This window comes from Mandrillus leucophaeus, unplaced genomic scaffold, assembly GCF_000951045.1.
Source record: "Mandrillus leucophaeus isolate KB7577 unplaced genomic scaffold, Mleu.le_1.0 Scaffold631, whole genome shotgun sequence".
Classification (NCBI taxonomy): domain Eukaryota; kingdom Metazoa; phylum Chordata; class Mammalia; order Primates; family Cercopithecidae; genus Mandrillus; species Mandrillus leucophaeus.
In genome coordinates this window covers 186,907-200,550 of record NW_012106820.1, presented here as the reverse complement: position 1 = coordinate 200,550, position 13,644 = coordinate 186,907, and the positions used below count along the sequence as shown (strand labels likewise).

Sequence of the window (13,644 nt, the reverse complement as noted above, 5' to 3'; positions counted from 1 at the left end):
AGAAGCCAGAGACAAAGGGAGCCCAAGGCCAATTCCCAACCTGTACTCCAGATGATCTTCAGCTCATTCACTCTGGCCTGGAGTGAATACAGGAAGTTCATGTGATTAGACCATGATGACTTATACTCCAGAACAGGCCAGAGAATATGAAACTGAAAATGAACCAGCAGGTCATCCTTACATTACCTAAAAGAGCCTCAGTGTTAGGACTGGTGCAAGAAGAAAGCAAGCCTCCTATCTTTAGGAAGGATTCTTTAAGGGCAAGTGGTTTTGAGCTAAGGGATGTATGCTTTAGTAAACTCCAGCAAGGGCCTCCGTCTTGAACCAGGGATGTTCAAAATTAGGAATTATACCAGTTTAGTATCCACAGTAACCAGGGCATTGCTCACTGTAACCACTCAGCACTTGTGTAGTGAATGAATAAATGTTGGTCTACACTCTCAATTCATTATTGTTTTATTTCCTTAGGTATCTCCTCCTCTTACTCCTTAGTATCCCTTACAAACTCCCATCTTTTCTCATAATTCTTCCCTTTCTCCATTTGCAGTTTTAGTTACTAAGGTACATGTGTTTATGGGCAATAACAGAGGAGAAGCAAGAAGGATGAAGAGCCGATGAGGCTAGCAATGTTCTAGAAGACATTCTAGTCATAAAGCGTTGCATGGAGTAGGAAAAAGCCTTCCCAGGGATGGGAAGGAAGGAAGGGAAAGAGGCTTTCTTCATCCTGATTAAGAATTCGTGAAGTGCTTAATTGGAGAGAGCAATATAATGAGCCAGGGTGAACTTGGCCCATGAGCCAAGACAGTGAGAGACAAATGTTCTCCTTACTCAGATGATCGACATGCTGTACTTTGTGGTCATCATGCTGGTCGTGCTCATGAGTTTTGGAGTAGCCCGTCAAGCCATTCTGCATCCAGAGGAGAAGCCTTCTTGGAAACTGGCCCGAAACATCTTCTACATGCCCTACTGGATGATCTATGGAGAGGTGTTTGCAGACCAGATAGACCGTAAGAGTAGAATTCATAGTAAGATTCTCTTCCCTGCTTCTGAGGCAGATGATCAGTTCCAAATTAATGGAAGAGCATGTATTAATTTGGAAATAAAAAATATTTGTCACTCCACCATAGGCATCAAATTATTTTACAAAGAAATAAGAACAAATTATGGAACATGGATTTTCAGACATCAGTCATTTCTTTTATTCTAAAAATAATTCACTAGAATTCCAAAAGAGTCTCACTTCCCTTGAACTGGACCTAATGGACATCCTGTCCCATGAATGCAGTTCTAATGCCAATAGCCTAGTTTTTCTTCAACCCAGTATCTCCCCACCCCAGGATAAGGCTGGTAGTGTTCTCCAGTAGAATGAACTAGTGAACAGGGCAGAGTAACTGGTACGTCCCACCATCCTCTTCTTCAAGTCATCAGAGCCCATTTTCCACATAGCTACCCATTTCATCTTCACTACTAGAGTGCTATTTTGTATTATCAAAAATAATCTGGATGTTAGTAGAGGAAATGGGCTATGATCCTGCACCGATTTCTGGGGAATGTAGGCCCAGCTCCTCTGCAGGCTGAGCTGGTGTCTTCTGGATTGAAGGAATGTAAAGCTCAAATGTTCTTGTACCTATTTCACCAGGACAGTTGAATAAATGTTCCACCAGTGAAGGAGGCACTTTTAGCCCCATTTCCATTTCAGGACCAACATTTTCATTTGCATGTTGTAATTTATCATAAAGCATCAGCTATAATAGCATGTTGCTACTTCCAGAGTTCTGCTCTTTGGGAATAGAAAGTTTCTATCATCTTCCTCTCATATAGAATGTAGGGCTGTCAGTGTATATCTACTGCCTCTAGTTTAGACAATAACCAGCTCATGCAGTAGCTTCTAACTTTTATAATGTCATTCTGACCATATCATTATTGCAAGTATTGCAAAGTCAACTATTGAAGTGTGTTAGTAGCTTGGTAAGCCAGAACATAAAAATCTAATTTGGTTTCAAAAGAATATTCGTTTAGGTAGACATACATACATGTTAAAAGTCCCTGGATTCCAGGCATAAACTGTAGTATTTTTATTGCTGGACTTTTTTTTTTTTTCATTAAATTGGGTTATGAGAGAAGATAAACAGGTGAACTTTAGGCTGTGCTATTCTCAGTAACATAATTAAATGTAGGTTTTTGATTCTTGATCTTTTAACTAATAATTTTGTAGTTATTTGTGCTTATGAGGTGTTTGTGTTGGAATATAGGGAATGTGTGATTGGTTAACCTGATGATCTGCCAGTAACATGTCTTTTTCACAGTATTTTTAACTAGTGAGCTTTTGCTCTTGCTTATGACATATGGTAAAATAAATATCCATGATATATATTTTCTAGAATTATTAATGTATGTCATTCTTCTAAATAGATCAGTGTTTCTAAGTGTGAATCAATAATTCCCAAGCTTAAAATATTTGTATTTCTTCACAGCAAAACAATTATGTTGTTAAGTCACTTGTTTTACTTTTCTCTCAACCATCATATTATTTTCTTTCCTCCCCTCCTGTCAAAACAAAACAAAACAAAAATCCTGCTTTCCAATTGTTATGTAGTCTACGCCATGGAAATTAATCGTAAGTTTACATGGAATTGATTATTCTAGTCTATGGAATGTGTTTCTTAATTACCTTTTCCTTAGCTGATTACTAGTAGTCTTAAACTGTTTTCAAATACTTCTCTTGTTTTTTGGTGCTAGTACTTTTTAAATTGCCAGTAACAAGTAAAGAGAACCATATATTCACTGTTGGGATCACCCTAATTTTTTTAGAGGAGAAATAGACCCCCTGTGATAAAAAGTTGCATTTCAAATGAGCAGAGGGGGAAAAGATTATTTTTCAAACACGGCACCAAAACAGTTGATTAAACAATTTGGGAAGTAGAGGGAATCCCTAACCCATACGACATAACAAAAATATTTTCAAATTTAATGTATCAATGAAACCAAGAAAACAACCAGAAGACAACATACGCTAATGTTAAATAATTAGAAGCCACAATGACTTTCAAATGGATAACAATAAAGGGAAAAAACATAAAGATACATTTATCTGCTTAAAAATGAAGACTTTTGTATCTGAAAGCCACAATAAAGAAATGGGAAAATGTTTAGAAATATAACAAAGAATGACTATCTCTGAGTGCAGATATGAGTTTCTGACCTTTTTCTTTGTATGAGTTTATTTTTTCCCATGGAAAAATATTGCTTATGAAATAAGAAAAAATCATATTAAAAAAGAAATAGGTATTGAAAAACATATGTAAGAGATATTTATCCTTTTCATTATATGTAAAAAGCAAGCACAAAACAATTTTTTTCTTTCAGCTCCTTGTGGTGAGAACCTATATGATGAGGAGGGCAAGCGGCTTCCTCCCTGTATCCCCGGTGCCTGGCTCACGCCAGCACTCATGGCGTGCTACCTACTGGTCGCCAACATCCTGCTGGTGAACCTGCTGATTGCTGTGTTCAAGTACGTGTCACAGCCGATGAGCACATGCTTATTATTTATTACTCAGAACTCTCCCAAGATACTAATCTCAGAACTCTCCCAAGATACTAATATATTTGCAGATAATTTATTTAGGGTTTTTAAGTAGATCCAATTTTTGCAGTCTCTTTGTTCAAACTTAATCAGTCTTAATGTATTCATAAATCAAGAGTTGACACTTAAATACATTTAAATTTAATCTTGGTTAGTATTTTAACACTTTAGTGTGTATTTTAATCTAATGAAAATATTTTCTTAGATGAAAGTCTCCTGGGGTACAGAAGATTTGATCAAGTCGTGCTTTTCATTCATCAGTAGAGGTGCAAAAGGCAATATTAGTTTCATAAGCTGTTACAATTACTGTAATATTAGGTAAAGCATTTTTTTCTGATCATTTATAGAATAGAAGATAAAATGGCCTAAGAAAAAAAAATGGCTTAAAGGATTAAATCAAGATTCTTATAAAACCTGCCTGTTTGGCATGTTGTGTTGAGTATGTTGACCATGCTCAATAAATATTGAAAAAAATTTTAGCTTCTAAGATGAAAAATATAGAGGGAAAAATCCTTCACAGAAATATGCAATCTTAGAATTGAACAGGGCATTGGAGAAAACCTGGTCCAAACTTCCGGCTTGAGAGATGAGAAAACTAAGGTCAGGGAAGGTAACTGGCTTTCCTAAGGTCCCAGTATTGGTAGACAATGAAATCATGCACTTACTGCTTCCTGTTGGAAGCTAAAATAAGACAAAGATTGTACCTACCCCACGTCCAAAATAACGAACCTTCAATCAAATAAGTACATTAACTAATTAATTCAGTTGGAAAAAAAAAAAAAGTAGTCATCTACTTGTTAGACTGAATTGAAAGTTTAAACATGTGAAAACGTTTAGTTAAATGGCTCTTACCTCTACATGTAGGAAATTAAATTTCCTGAGTATACAAGTAGATTGTGGTGTGGTTTTTCAAGAAAGCAGTACATAGCAATTTATTAAACTTAGCTATTTATGAGTACAATGTCCTTAAGCACAGATAATCCACATTGATGGATAAAGCAAAAGACTGAATAATCAAGGAATCAGTGCTAAAGAGCACTAAAAGGCCATCTCATTGAGTATTTTCATTTAAATGTGAGTAACTCTGACTGCTCTGGGAAATCACTATAAAAAGTAATATAACTAACTGTAAAAATGTCTTCTTTTTAAAGCAATACCTTCTTTGAAGTAAAATCAATATCCAACCAGGTGTGGAAGTTTCAGCGATATCAGCTGATTATGACATTTCATGACAGGCCAGTCCTGCCCCCACCGATGATCATTTTAAGCCACATCTATATCATCATTATGCGTCTCAGCGGCCGCTGCAAGAAAAAGAGAGAAGGGGACCAGGAGGAACGGGATCGTGGATTGAGTATGTGCAGGGCTCTTCATTTCTAAGTTGGGCTGATTTCAAAATAGTGTTCTAATTGGACATCCTCACAGAAATCTCACTCAACTACTTGCTGGTGTGAAAAGCACCACACTCAGTCCAACTGCTGTTCTTTTCAAAAGGCTTCTCATTTTGTATCCATTTTATTCTAGTTTCGTTAATTTGTTAGTAATTGCTATTAGGAAAGCCAGCTCATGGAGCTTAGAAGTTGAGCTAATTCTCTAAAATAACTCTACTCTATAAATTTCTGAATAAATTGAATGCTCCTTTCAAAACGTCTTAATTTGTTGCATCTAAAGCAAATGAGAAAATAATGCTACACGTTTCACTCTATTCATAAAAATAAGTGCAAAAAGTTTTCCGGGAAATACTACTTGCCTTTACTTTCCCAGTAAATGTAATTTTTTTTTTTTTTTTTTAATGTTTAAAAGCGGGCCGTTTGGCTCCAACTGATACAGGGTTGGGGCGTATGACAACTCCTTTTTGGATAAAAACCAATTGGAGTAGTGGCGAACTGCCTTAGAAATGGCAAGAGAAGAGAGTTTAATTAAAGTGGGGCTGTGAAATTCACATTGACGCCACGAAACTGATTCTTCTTGTTTTTCACGTGGCCGACACTTCTCCCTTCACACAGAGCTCTTCCTTAGCGACGAGGAGCTGAAGAGGCTGCACGAGTTCGAGGAGCAGTGTGTGCAGGAGCACTTCCGGGAGAAGGAGGACGAGCAGCAGTCGTCCAGCGACGAGCGCATCCGGGTCACTTCTGAGAGGTACGTGTGGCGTCCCCACAGCCGGCCCGCGGGTCAAGGGTTTGCAGACTCGGGCGCCCCACTCTATGAGGGATGCCAGAGTTCATTTAAATATGCACTCCGAGTTCTCATGTTTTATTTAAACTTTAAGTTTTAACGGGGTTCCCACGAAATAGTGAGAAAGTTCCTAGGTAATGACTGTGCATTGGATGTAGAAGGGAATGACATTTATTGCAAATATCCCTGGCCAAAAGAAAACCTAACAGTTCTTGACTACCTTCATCCCCTACCCCAAAGTGGGGGGGTTTCCGCAAGGTTAATGGAAGCTACAGAAAGCCATGTTTCTCCCAGCTGTTGCTCCTAACTTCCCTTTGCGAGCGTGGTCCTCCCTAGGGGACTGCCTTCCTCATCTTGCCTAACTGCTTGCTGCACCTTGTCAACACCTTTCCCAGCCTCACAGGGCAGAGGAAAAGGCTCCCTCCTGGGGCTCCCCTGAGAGTGGGAACTGGGAGGGGTGGGGTGCAGGGTTGGGGGTGAGGTGTCTGGCCCCATGAGGGTGGGAGCCGCCAAACTAGGGCAGGGTCTGTCTTTCAGACACCTTGACATCCTCAGTACCCAGCAAGGTCAGCCTAATCTCGGCGGTAATGCTTAATAAATGCAGAGTGAATGAATGCAGGATGTGTGAATCAATAAATGAGTAAATGAAGTCAGGTCGGGAGGGACAGAAATGGTGACATTTTCCAAACTTCGTAGTATTGCTCTATCCTAAGCTGGGAAAGAGCAACTGGCAAAGGGTAGACAGGAGCAATTGACCTTCACTTTCTGCACTTTTTATCATGTAAGTTTTGAGAGCCTTTATCATGTACTAAAAGCATTTTCAGCTTGCTAAAGATCTTGGTGACTGATAACACACTGTTCGAAAGGGTTTCAATGCCAAGGTGGCCAGAAGGATGAGCTCAGAGGAGCCATGCCTAGCTCTGCTTTCTATCCTTGAGTACACAGAATTAAAGTTTCCTAATAGACACATTGAGAGCCATAAAAACAGGGTGGGACTTCAAAAAGATATTGCAGCTGACAGTTCCCAAACAATTACAACAGAATTCATAGATGCACCGTAGGTCTCCCTGGCGCATGTTCAGGCCAGTGAACTCTGCCCCAGCCCACAGGAGGGGAGATGGCAACTGTGGGTCCCTGGCCCTGGTGCCCTCCTAGACCCAGTCACCTTGTGACCCAACCAAATCCAACCAGCTAAACTCTAGGGTTACCTGCACCACCTTTCTTCCTTACCAAGGTAAATTTTTAATAAAACTTTGAAATGTTTCTTTGATATTTTAATAGTAATTGCTAAACTTTCAAGGTATAAAAATTATTTCTTCATGAGAAAGATAAGGCACCCCATGTAGATAGTCAAATTTCCACTTTTTAGTTAGACATTAACTTGAATGTAATTTTAACCAGTCATTTACAGTGGAGATTGTGTTTTGTTTTGCTCTGCTTCCCCCTCTCCCTTCCCCGGCATTCCTTGGATTTTTACCATTCTTGGACCAAAGCAGCAAGAATGTGGTTATCAGGTCACTACCAAATTGCATTTTTCTCTGGGGGCTCTGTGCACACGTAATAGGGATGAAAGTGTGTAGGGCAGAGAAAACATGCTGCTTCCTGTTTCCCTCGGCTAAGATCCCAGGAGTGATGGGAGCACATTCTTGCCCCTCTGTTTCCCTTGGCCTTGTCTAGGCTGACTCACAGGTGAATGCCCAAGACAGAAAGAGGAGGAGGCTTGAGGAGAAGGGAGTTTTCCTTCCCTCTTAGCCAGGCCAGCTGAGAAGCAAGGGATAAGGTGGGAGGATGGAAATAAAAGTAGTTATTTGTACCTAATTTTGGGCACCTGTGACTACTTTAAAACTCAAACTTGAAGTACTCAGGCATTTCTGCTATTTCTTTAATATTCGTTCTATATAAAATTAGTTTTATTTTCTGCATCGCCATTTCCCATTTGATGATTTTCCTGCTCTTCTCTCGGTGGTGTCTTCACCACCACCATTCAGTTTGCAGGGTCTGGTTAGGAGCATGTCAGCCCATGCCTTGTCTCCCTGTTGTCTTGGTAGCTTTCAGAGCTGAGCTACTGATTTTCGTGACTCAATTTTATAAACATGTTCACACTGGATGGGTACCCATTAATCATTCTCCTCCACGCAGGGTGCTTTTAGTGCTTCTTTGCAGAAACTAAATTCAAGGTTCTTTCTTAAAGCTTTGAAATTTACCTATAAAATGCTAACAATTTAACCATGTTTTTTTATCATAAAGTTTCAACAGTTTGTAAGATCCAGCATTCAGTCCTGCAATGAGATTTGCAATATGATTCAGCATTGATTGACACAACACTGGGTTGCAGGAGGATATTTAACCCCAAGTCCTACCAAGCATGCCCACTTAGATGTCTTAGTTCTCCTCCCAAATTTGGACTCTAGTGTCTGTGAATGGCATCGCCATTAAGCTCAATTAGCAAACTGGCAAATCATTGTGGTACCTCCCTCTTCTTCACTAACAATCATCAAGTTCTGTTTACTTCCCCTCATGAATACATCCTGGTTCACTTATTTTTTCCATCCCTACCCCAACGCACCTAGTACAGGCTTCCATCATTTTCCACTTCCGTTCCTGTAGCTGCCCCTACCTGAGCTCTCCATATTTATCTCTGCTCTTTCAATCCATGTTACACTGTCAGCTCTCAAGGGGTCCTGTTCCCTCCTGCACTGGCTCTCCTGAAAAGCCCTCTGTGGCCCCCACTGTCCTTAGGCCTGCAAGGCCCTGCCCTCTCTCTGGCTTTGCCCTGGACTATCTTCGACTTCATGCTCTGTATTCCATTTCTCGGCCTTCTTTCATTTCCTCGGCCCCCACTGTCCTTAGGCCTGCAAGGCCCTGCCCTCTCTCTGGCTTTGCCCTGGACTATCTTCGACTTCATGCTCTGTATTCCATTTCTCGGCCTTCTTTCATTTCCTCAAAGCACTGCTTCCTTCCTGCTACAGGGGCTCTGCATGGGCTGTGCCCTCTGTCTGACGCACCTCACCCTCCTTCCCTGCTCCTCTTACTTGGATCTCTGCCCAAATGCCAATTCCTTATGGCAGACTTCACCACCTTACACCTTAGACTAGGTCAGGACCCTCGGGCCTTAAGCTGCCTGAAGGCAGGGCCGCGTCTGGTTTTTGTCCACCATGATATACCTAGAGCCTGCACATCTCCACATAGTAGGAGCGAGCCTTTTTTTTTTTTTTTTTTTTTTTTTTTGACAGGGTCTCACTCTGTGCCCAGTGCAGTGGCACAATCAGGTCTCACCACAGCCCCAACCTCCTGGGCTCAAGCGAGCCTTCCATATCAGCCTCCAAAGTAGCTGGGAATACATCTATGCGCCACCATGCCCAGCTAATTTTTCTTTCTTTCTTTTTTTTTTTTTTAATTTTAGTAGAGAGGAAGTCTCACTGTGTTGCCCAGGCTGGTCTCAAACTCCTGGCCTCAGCAATCCTGCCTCAGCCTCGAGATTTTTTTGAATGAATGAATGACTTAAAAGCTTTTCTCCTGATTTGAATATAAATTTCTATCCCATCCTCAATGAGTTCCCTCCTGGAATATCAAAAAGGAAACCAACTATGCTCCCTTCAGGTTCAAGACACTGGTTTTACTACAAGGAAATAGGAACAGACTCAAGAGCCAAAGGATTGTGCCACAGGAAGGATAACAAGTGTTGATGTTGGGACCATCTTTTTGCTCAAAGGGATAACATCAAAGAGCCATGAGGGCTGGTGGGATAACAACATTTTATAGACAACTCCTTTTTTATTATTATTTGTAGAGACAGGGTCTCACTATGTTGCCCAGGCTGGTCTCAAACTCCTGGGCTCAAGCTATCCTCCTGCCTCAGCCTTCCAAAGTGCTGGGATTATGGGCATGGGCCACCATGTCTGGTCAACTTCTGGCAGCATGGCCAAAGTAGACCTCGTCAACCCATGTGTTCTGTCCTCATTGCTCCAGGAGAATATTTGGCAACATGAGTCCTTATCATTGGGAGCTTTGAGGCTATCGGCGTCCTCTGCAGATCCACTATGGAGCACACTGTTCTCTTTGTGGTTCAGCATCCCTTATCACAGGTTCACAGTTTCAAGAGCAATTGGGCTAGAAAGAATCTTTCCTGGCAAAATTTTGTCTGAGACCCAACTTCCTTTCTCAAACAACGAGAATTATGTTATCCAGTATGTTTTCCTTTTTTCCATGGCTTCAAGGAAGCTTAACGCCAAACTTAATATTAAGTTATAAAATATATTACTATAGGATTTTGAAATATGTGGGGTACGTTGCCTCTTCTTTACTTTTTTTATATCGTCTACATCAATTTACATACATTTTATTAATGTCTGACATTTCACAATATGCAGGATACAACTCATAAATTATACATTTTAAATGTAGTTGGCCTTGTACTTAAGAAGCTATGGGTCTCAGATGAGCTAAACCTATAATAGCATTTTCTGATTACCCCAAAACTTTCTGGGTTAAGTGGTTTCTTGTCAGATTTGTGGATATAGATTAAAGTGTTTTGTCTTGTTTTTTTTTTTTTTTTTTTCAATTCTAGAGACTGCGTACTGCTTTGTTGCCTAGGCTGGAGTATAGGGAGATGATCATAGCTCACTACAGCCTCAAATTCCTGGGCTCAAGTGAGTCTCCTGTCTCAGCCTCCTGAGCGACTGAGGCTACAGGGATGCATCACCACACCCAGCTAATTTTTGTATATTTTGTAGATACAGGATCTCACTGTGTTGCCCAGGCTGGTCTGGAACTCCTGGCCTCGAGCAGTCCTCCTGCGTTAGCCTCCCAGAGTGCTGGGATTACAGGCATGAGACATCATGCTCCATCCTGGATTGCCTGCAGGCTTGATGGGAAATCAGCAATTTGTGGCTTTGAAATCTTTTTATTTGGCATCCTTTTCCCATGTGACCAGAAAGAGAAGTGACTGGTAATGGAGACCTACCTAGAAGAAGACAAGATAGGAACTAGAGGAATTGAAAGAGAGATCGGTCTTAGGAAGGAAGTGGAGGATTCCTTGAGTGTAGAGAAGGTTGTAGAATGGCAAATGTACAGTGATGGGGAAGACGTTTGGGGATGATCCTGTCTGAATACCTTAATCTTCTAAATTCATAGGGTTCAAGGTTGCTTGGATAATAGGAAGGGGATGGCATTAAATGTTGGAGTTTTGATGTGCCAGTGGATGACACCCTTGTTCCTGATCTGACTTTGAAAGCCAATTCAGAGACAGATGCAGACTTCAGGAGGATAGAGACAAAAATATCAGTTTTATTAGTAATAAAAGTTGTACTGGAGGGTGTGGCTTCATTCTTGCCTACTAGTCACCCAGAATTAGGGATACCCACTTAGCCACAGGCAGCACCAGCCATCGCAGGCCTCCCTTCCCACAGGCAGAGTTAGCCTGCACGCTAAGCCTACCAGATGACCAAGATAAAGAGACAGACAAGCATGCGGTGTCCTGGTCCCCAATCTCCAACCAAATGAGTAGTCCTCCTCCAAAATAAATAAAGGCCTGGAATGAGGTCAGAGCATTACTAATGAAAAGCCCACACACATAGAAAGAAAAACTGGGCATGGGTAAAGTGTACCTCCCCAGCAATCAACATCACCGACTTAAAGCCAGTAGGAAGGATTCAAGTCAAGTGAGTTCACTTTTAGGGGAAATATGGCAGGAAGGAGATAACCAGGATTACTTGGCAGGAATAATTAAGATGCAAGTTAAATTAGATAACATGACTTGGTACTGGGCCAGGTCATTGAGGTTCTCATGACCTTCATCGGTGACACCATACAGCTGAAAGGCAAGGATACAGAAAGACAACCGTACATAGGGCATGGATGCTGAAGGAGGCCATGTGCCCAAGAACCAGTCTGTGGAGAGACCTCAAAGATGCCAGTGTTTGCAAATGGCAGCATAAACATACGACATTGCCTCCAGACACCAAATATCCTTGCTTAGCCCTGGAGTCCTGGTAGCAATAGGTGGGAGATAAGGGATTGGCACTAATGTGTTGCAAGTAAGGGAGAAAGAATGTAGGTTATTAATGAGGGCTTCACTTCATGGCCAACCACAGAATCTGGCCTGAATAGAAAACAGAACATAACCAGAAAAGGCTAATGATTAGATGACCTGAATTCTAGAAACCTAGGAAGTCTGGGGTATATTTAAATGAGGCAGCATAGAGCTAGAATCCCAGAAAGCTTAATATTCTTTTAGTAACTATTCAGTATACTGTTTATTAGAAAGAATGAAAAAGCCAGAAGAAAGACATGAGTCTTGGCCGGGTGCGGTGGCTCACGTCTGTAATCCCAACACTTTGGGAGGCCGAAGAGGGTGGATCACTTGAGTTCAGGAGTTCAAGACCAACCTGGTCAACATGGTGAAACCCCATTTCTACTAAAAATAAAAAAAAATTAGCCAGGCATGGTGGCGCAAGCCTGTAATCCCAGCACTTTGGGAGGCCGAGGTGGGCGGATCACTTGAGGTCAGGAGTTCAAGACCAACCTGACCAACATGGTGAAACCCCGTCTCTACTAAAAATACAAAAATTAGCCAGGAGTGGTGATGGGCATCTGTAATCCCAGCCACTCGGGAGGCTGAGGCAGGAGAATCACTTGAACCTGAGAGGTGAAGGTTGCAGTGAGCCAAGATAGCGCCACTGCACTCCAGCCTGGGTGACAGAGTGAGACTCCCTCTCAACAACAACAACAACAACAAAAAGACGTGAGTCTTGTTCTTTTATGATTAGTCTTCATTTAGTCTTTCGCACATAAAAACTCTGTAAGTAAGCACAACAAGATTTATCCCGGTGTTCTTCCTATAACTACTAAATGTAAAAGGCAGCCCTGTATTAAGAAGTGGATGAAAATTAAAATAGCTGGATGTAAAATTTAGAGTGGATAAGACAACTTTATGATCAGTAGTCCTGGAATTAAATTATAGGGTAGGAACAGTTTATAGTTTTAGAACTCAAGTATAGAATACCATGGGATCTTGAAACAGGGGTTTCTTCAAGTATGAACTGGACCCAGCTCCACTAACATCATGTCTTTATGTTAACATTTAACTCTATCATTAAGGAAATGTTCCCATATAATTTATGAGATTCCTTGCAGGTGAAGGGTGATTGTTTCCCACGAAAAGATAACTGCATATAAAACAAGTTTTAGGCCGGGCACAGTGGCTCACGCCTGTAATCTCAGCACTTTGGGAGGCCGAGGTGGGTTGATTGCTTGGAGCCAGGAGTTCGAGACCAGCTTGGCCAACATGGCAAAACTCCATCTCTACTAAAATTACAAAAATTAGCCGGGTGTAGTGGCACATGCCAGTAATTCCAGCTACTGAGGCACGAGAATCACTTGAACCCGGGAGGCAGAGGTTGCAGTGAACCAAGATTGCACCCCTGCACTCCAGCCTAGGCAACAGAGTGAGACTCTGTCACAAAAATTTAAAAAGGCCAGGTGCAGTGGCTCATCCGTGTAATCCAGCACTTTGGGAGACTGAGGCAGGTGGATCACCTGAGGTCAGGAGTTAGAGAGCAGCCTGACCAACATGGTGAAACCCTGTCTCTACTAAATACAAAAAATTAGCTGGGCGTGGTGGTGCAGGCCTGTAATCCCAGCTACTCAGGAGGCTGAGGCAGGAGAATTGCTTGAACCCAGGAGGCACAGGTTGCAGTGAGCTGAGATTGCACCATTGCACTCCAGCCTGGGTAACAGAAGTGAAAGTCTGTCTCAAAAATAAAATGAAAAATAAAATAAATTTAAAATTTAAAAGGCCAAGTGCAGAGACTCACACCTGTAATCCCAGCACTTTGGGAGGCCGAGGTGGGAAGATCACCTGAGGTCAGGAGTTCGAGACCAGCCTG

At 41.6% G+C, this 13,644-nt stretch overlaps 1 protein-coding gene across 3 annotated transcripts in view; it reads left to right on the top strand.

Moving 5' to 3' along the window:
• Positions 1 to 13,644, top strand: part of TRPM1 (transient receptor potential cation channel, subfamily M, member 1) — a 160,763-nt gene that overhangs the window by 135,328 nt on the left and 11,791 nt on the right. For all 3 annotated transcript variants that reach the window (XM_012000572.1, XM_012000570.1, XM_012000571.1), the window contains 5 exons: positions 833 to 1,007; positions 2,597 to 2,617; positions 3,367 to 3,511; positions 4,735 to 4,937; positions 5,590 to 5,722. In XM_012000572.1, coding sequence (XP_011855962.1) covers positions 833 to 1,007; positions 2,597 to 2,617; positions 3,367 to 3,511; positions 4,735 to 4,937; positions 5,590 to 5,722 — 677 coding nt within the window. The remainder of the gene's footprint in view (positions 1 to 832; positions 1,008 to 2,596; positions 2,618 to 3,366; positions 3,512 to 4,734; positions 4,938 to 5,589; positions 5,723 to 13,644) is intronic.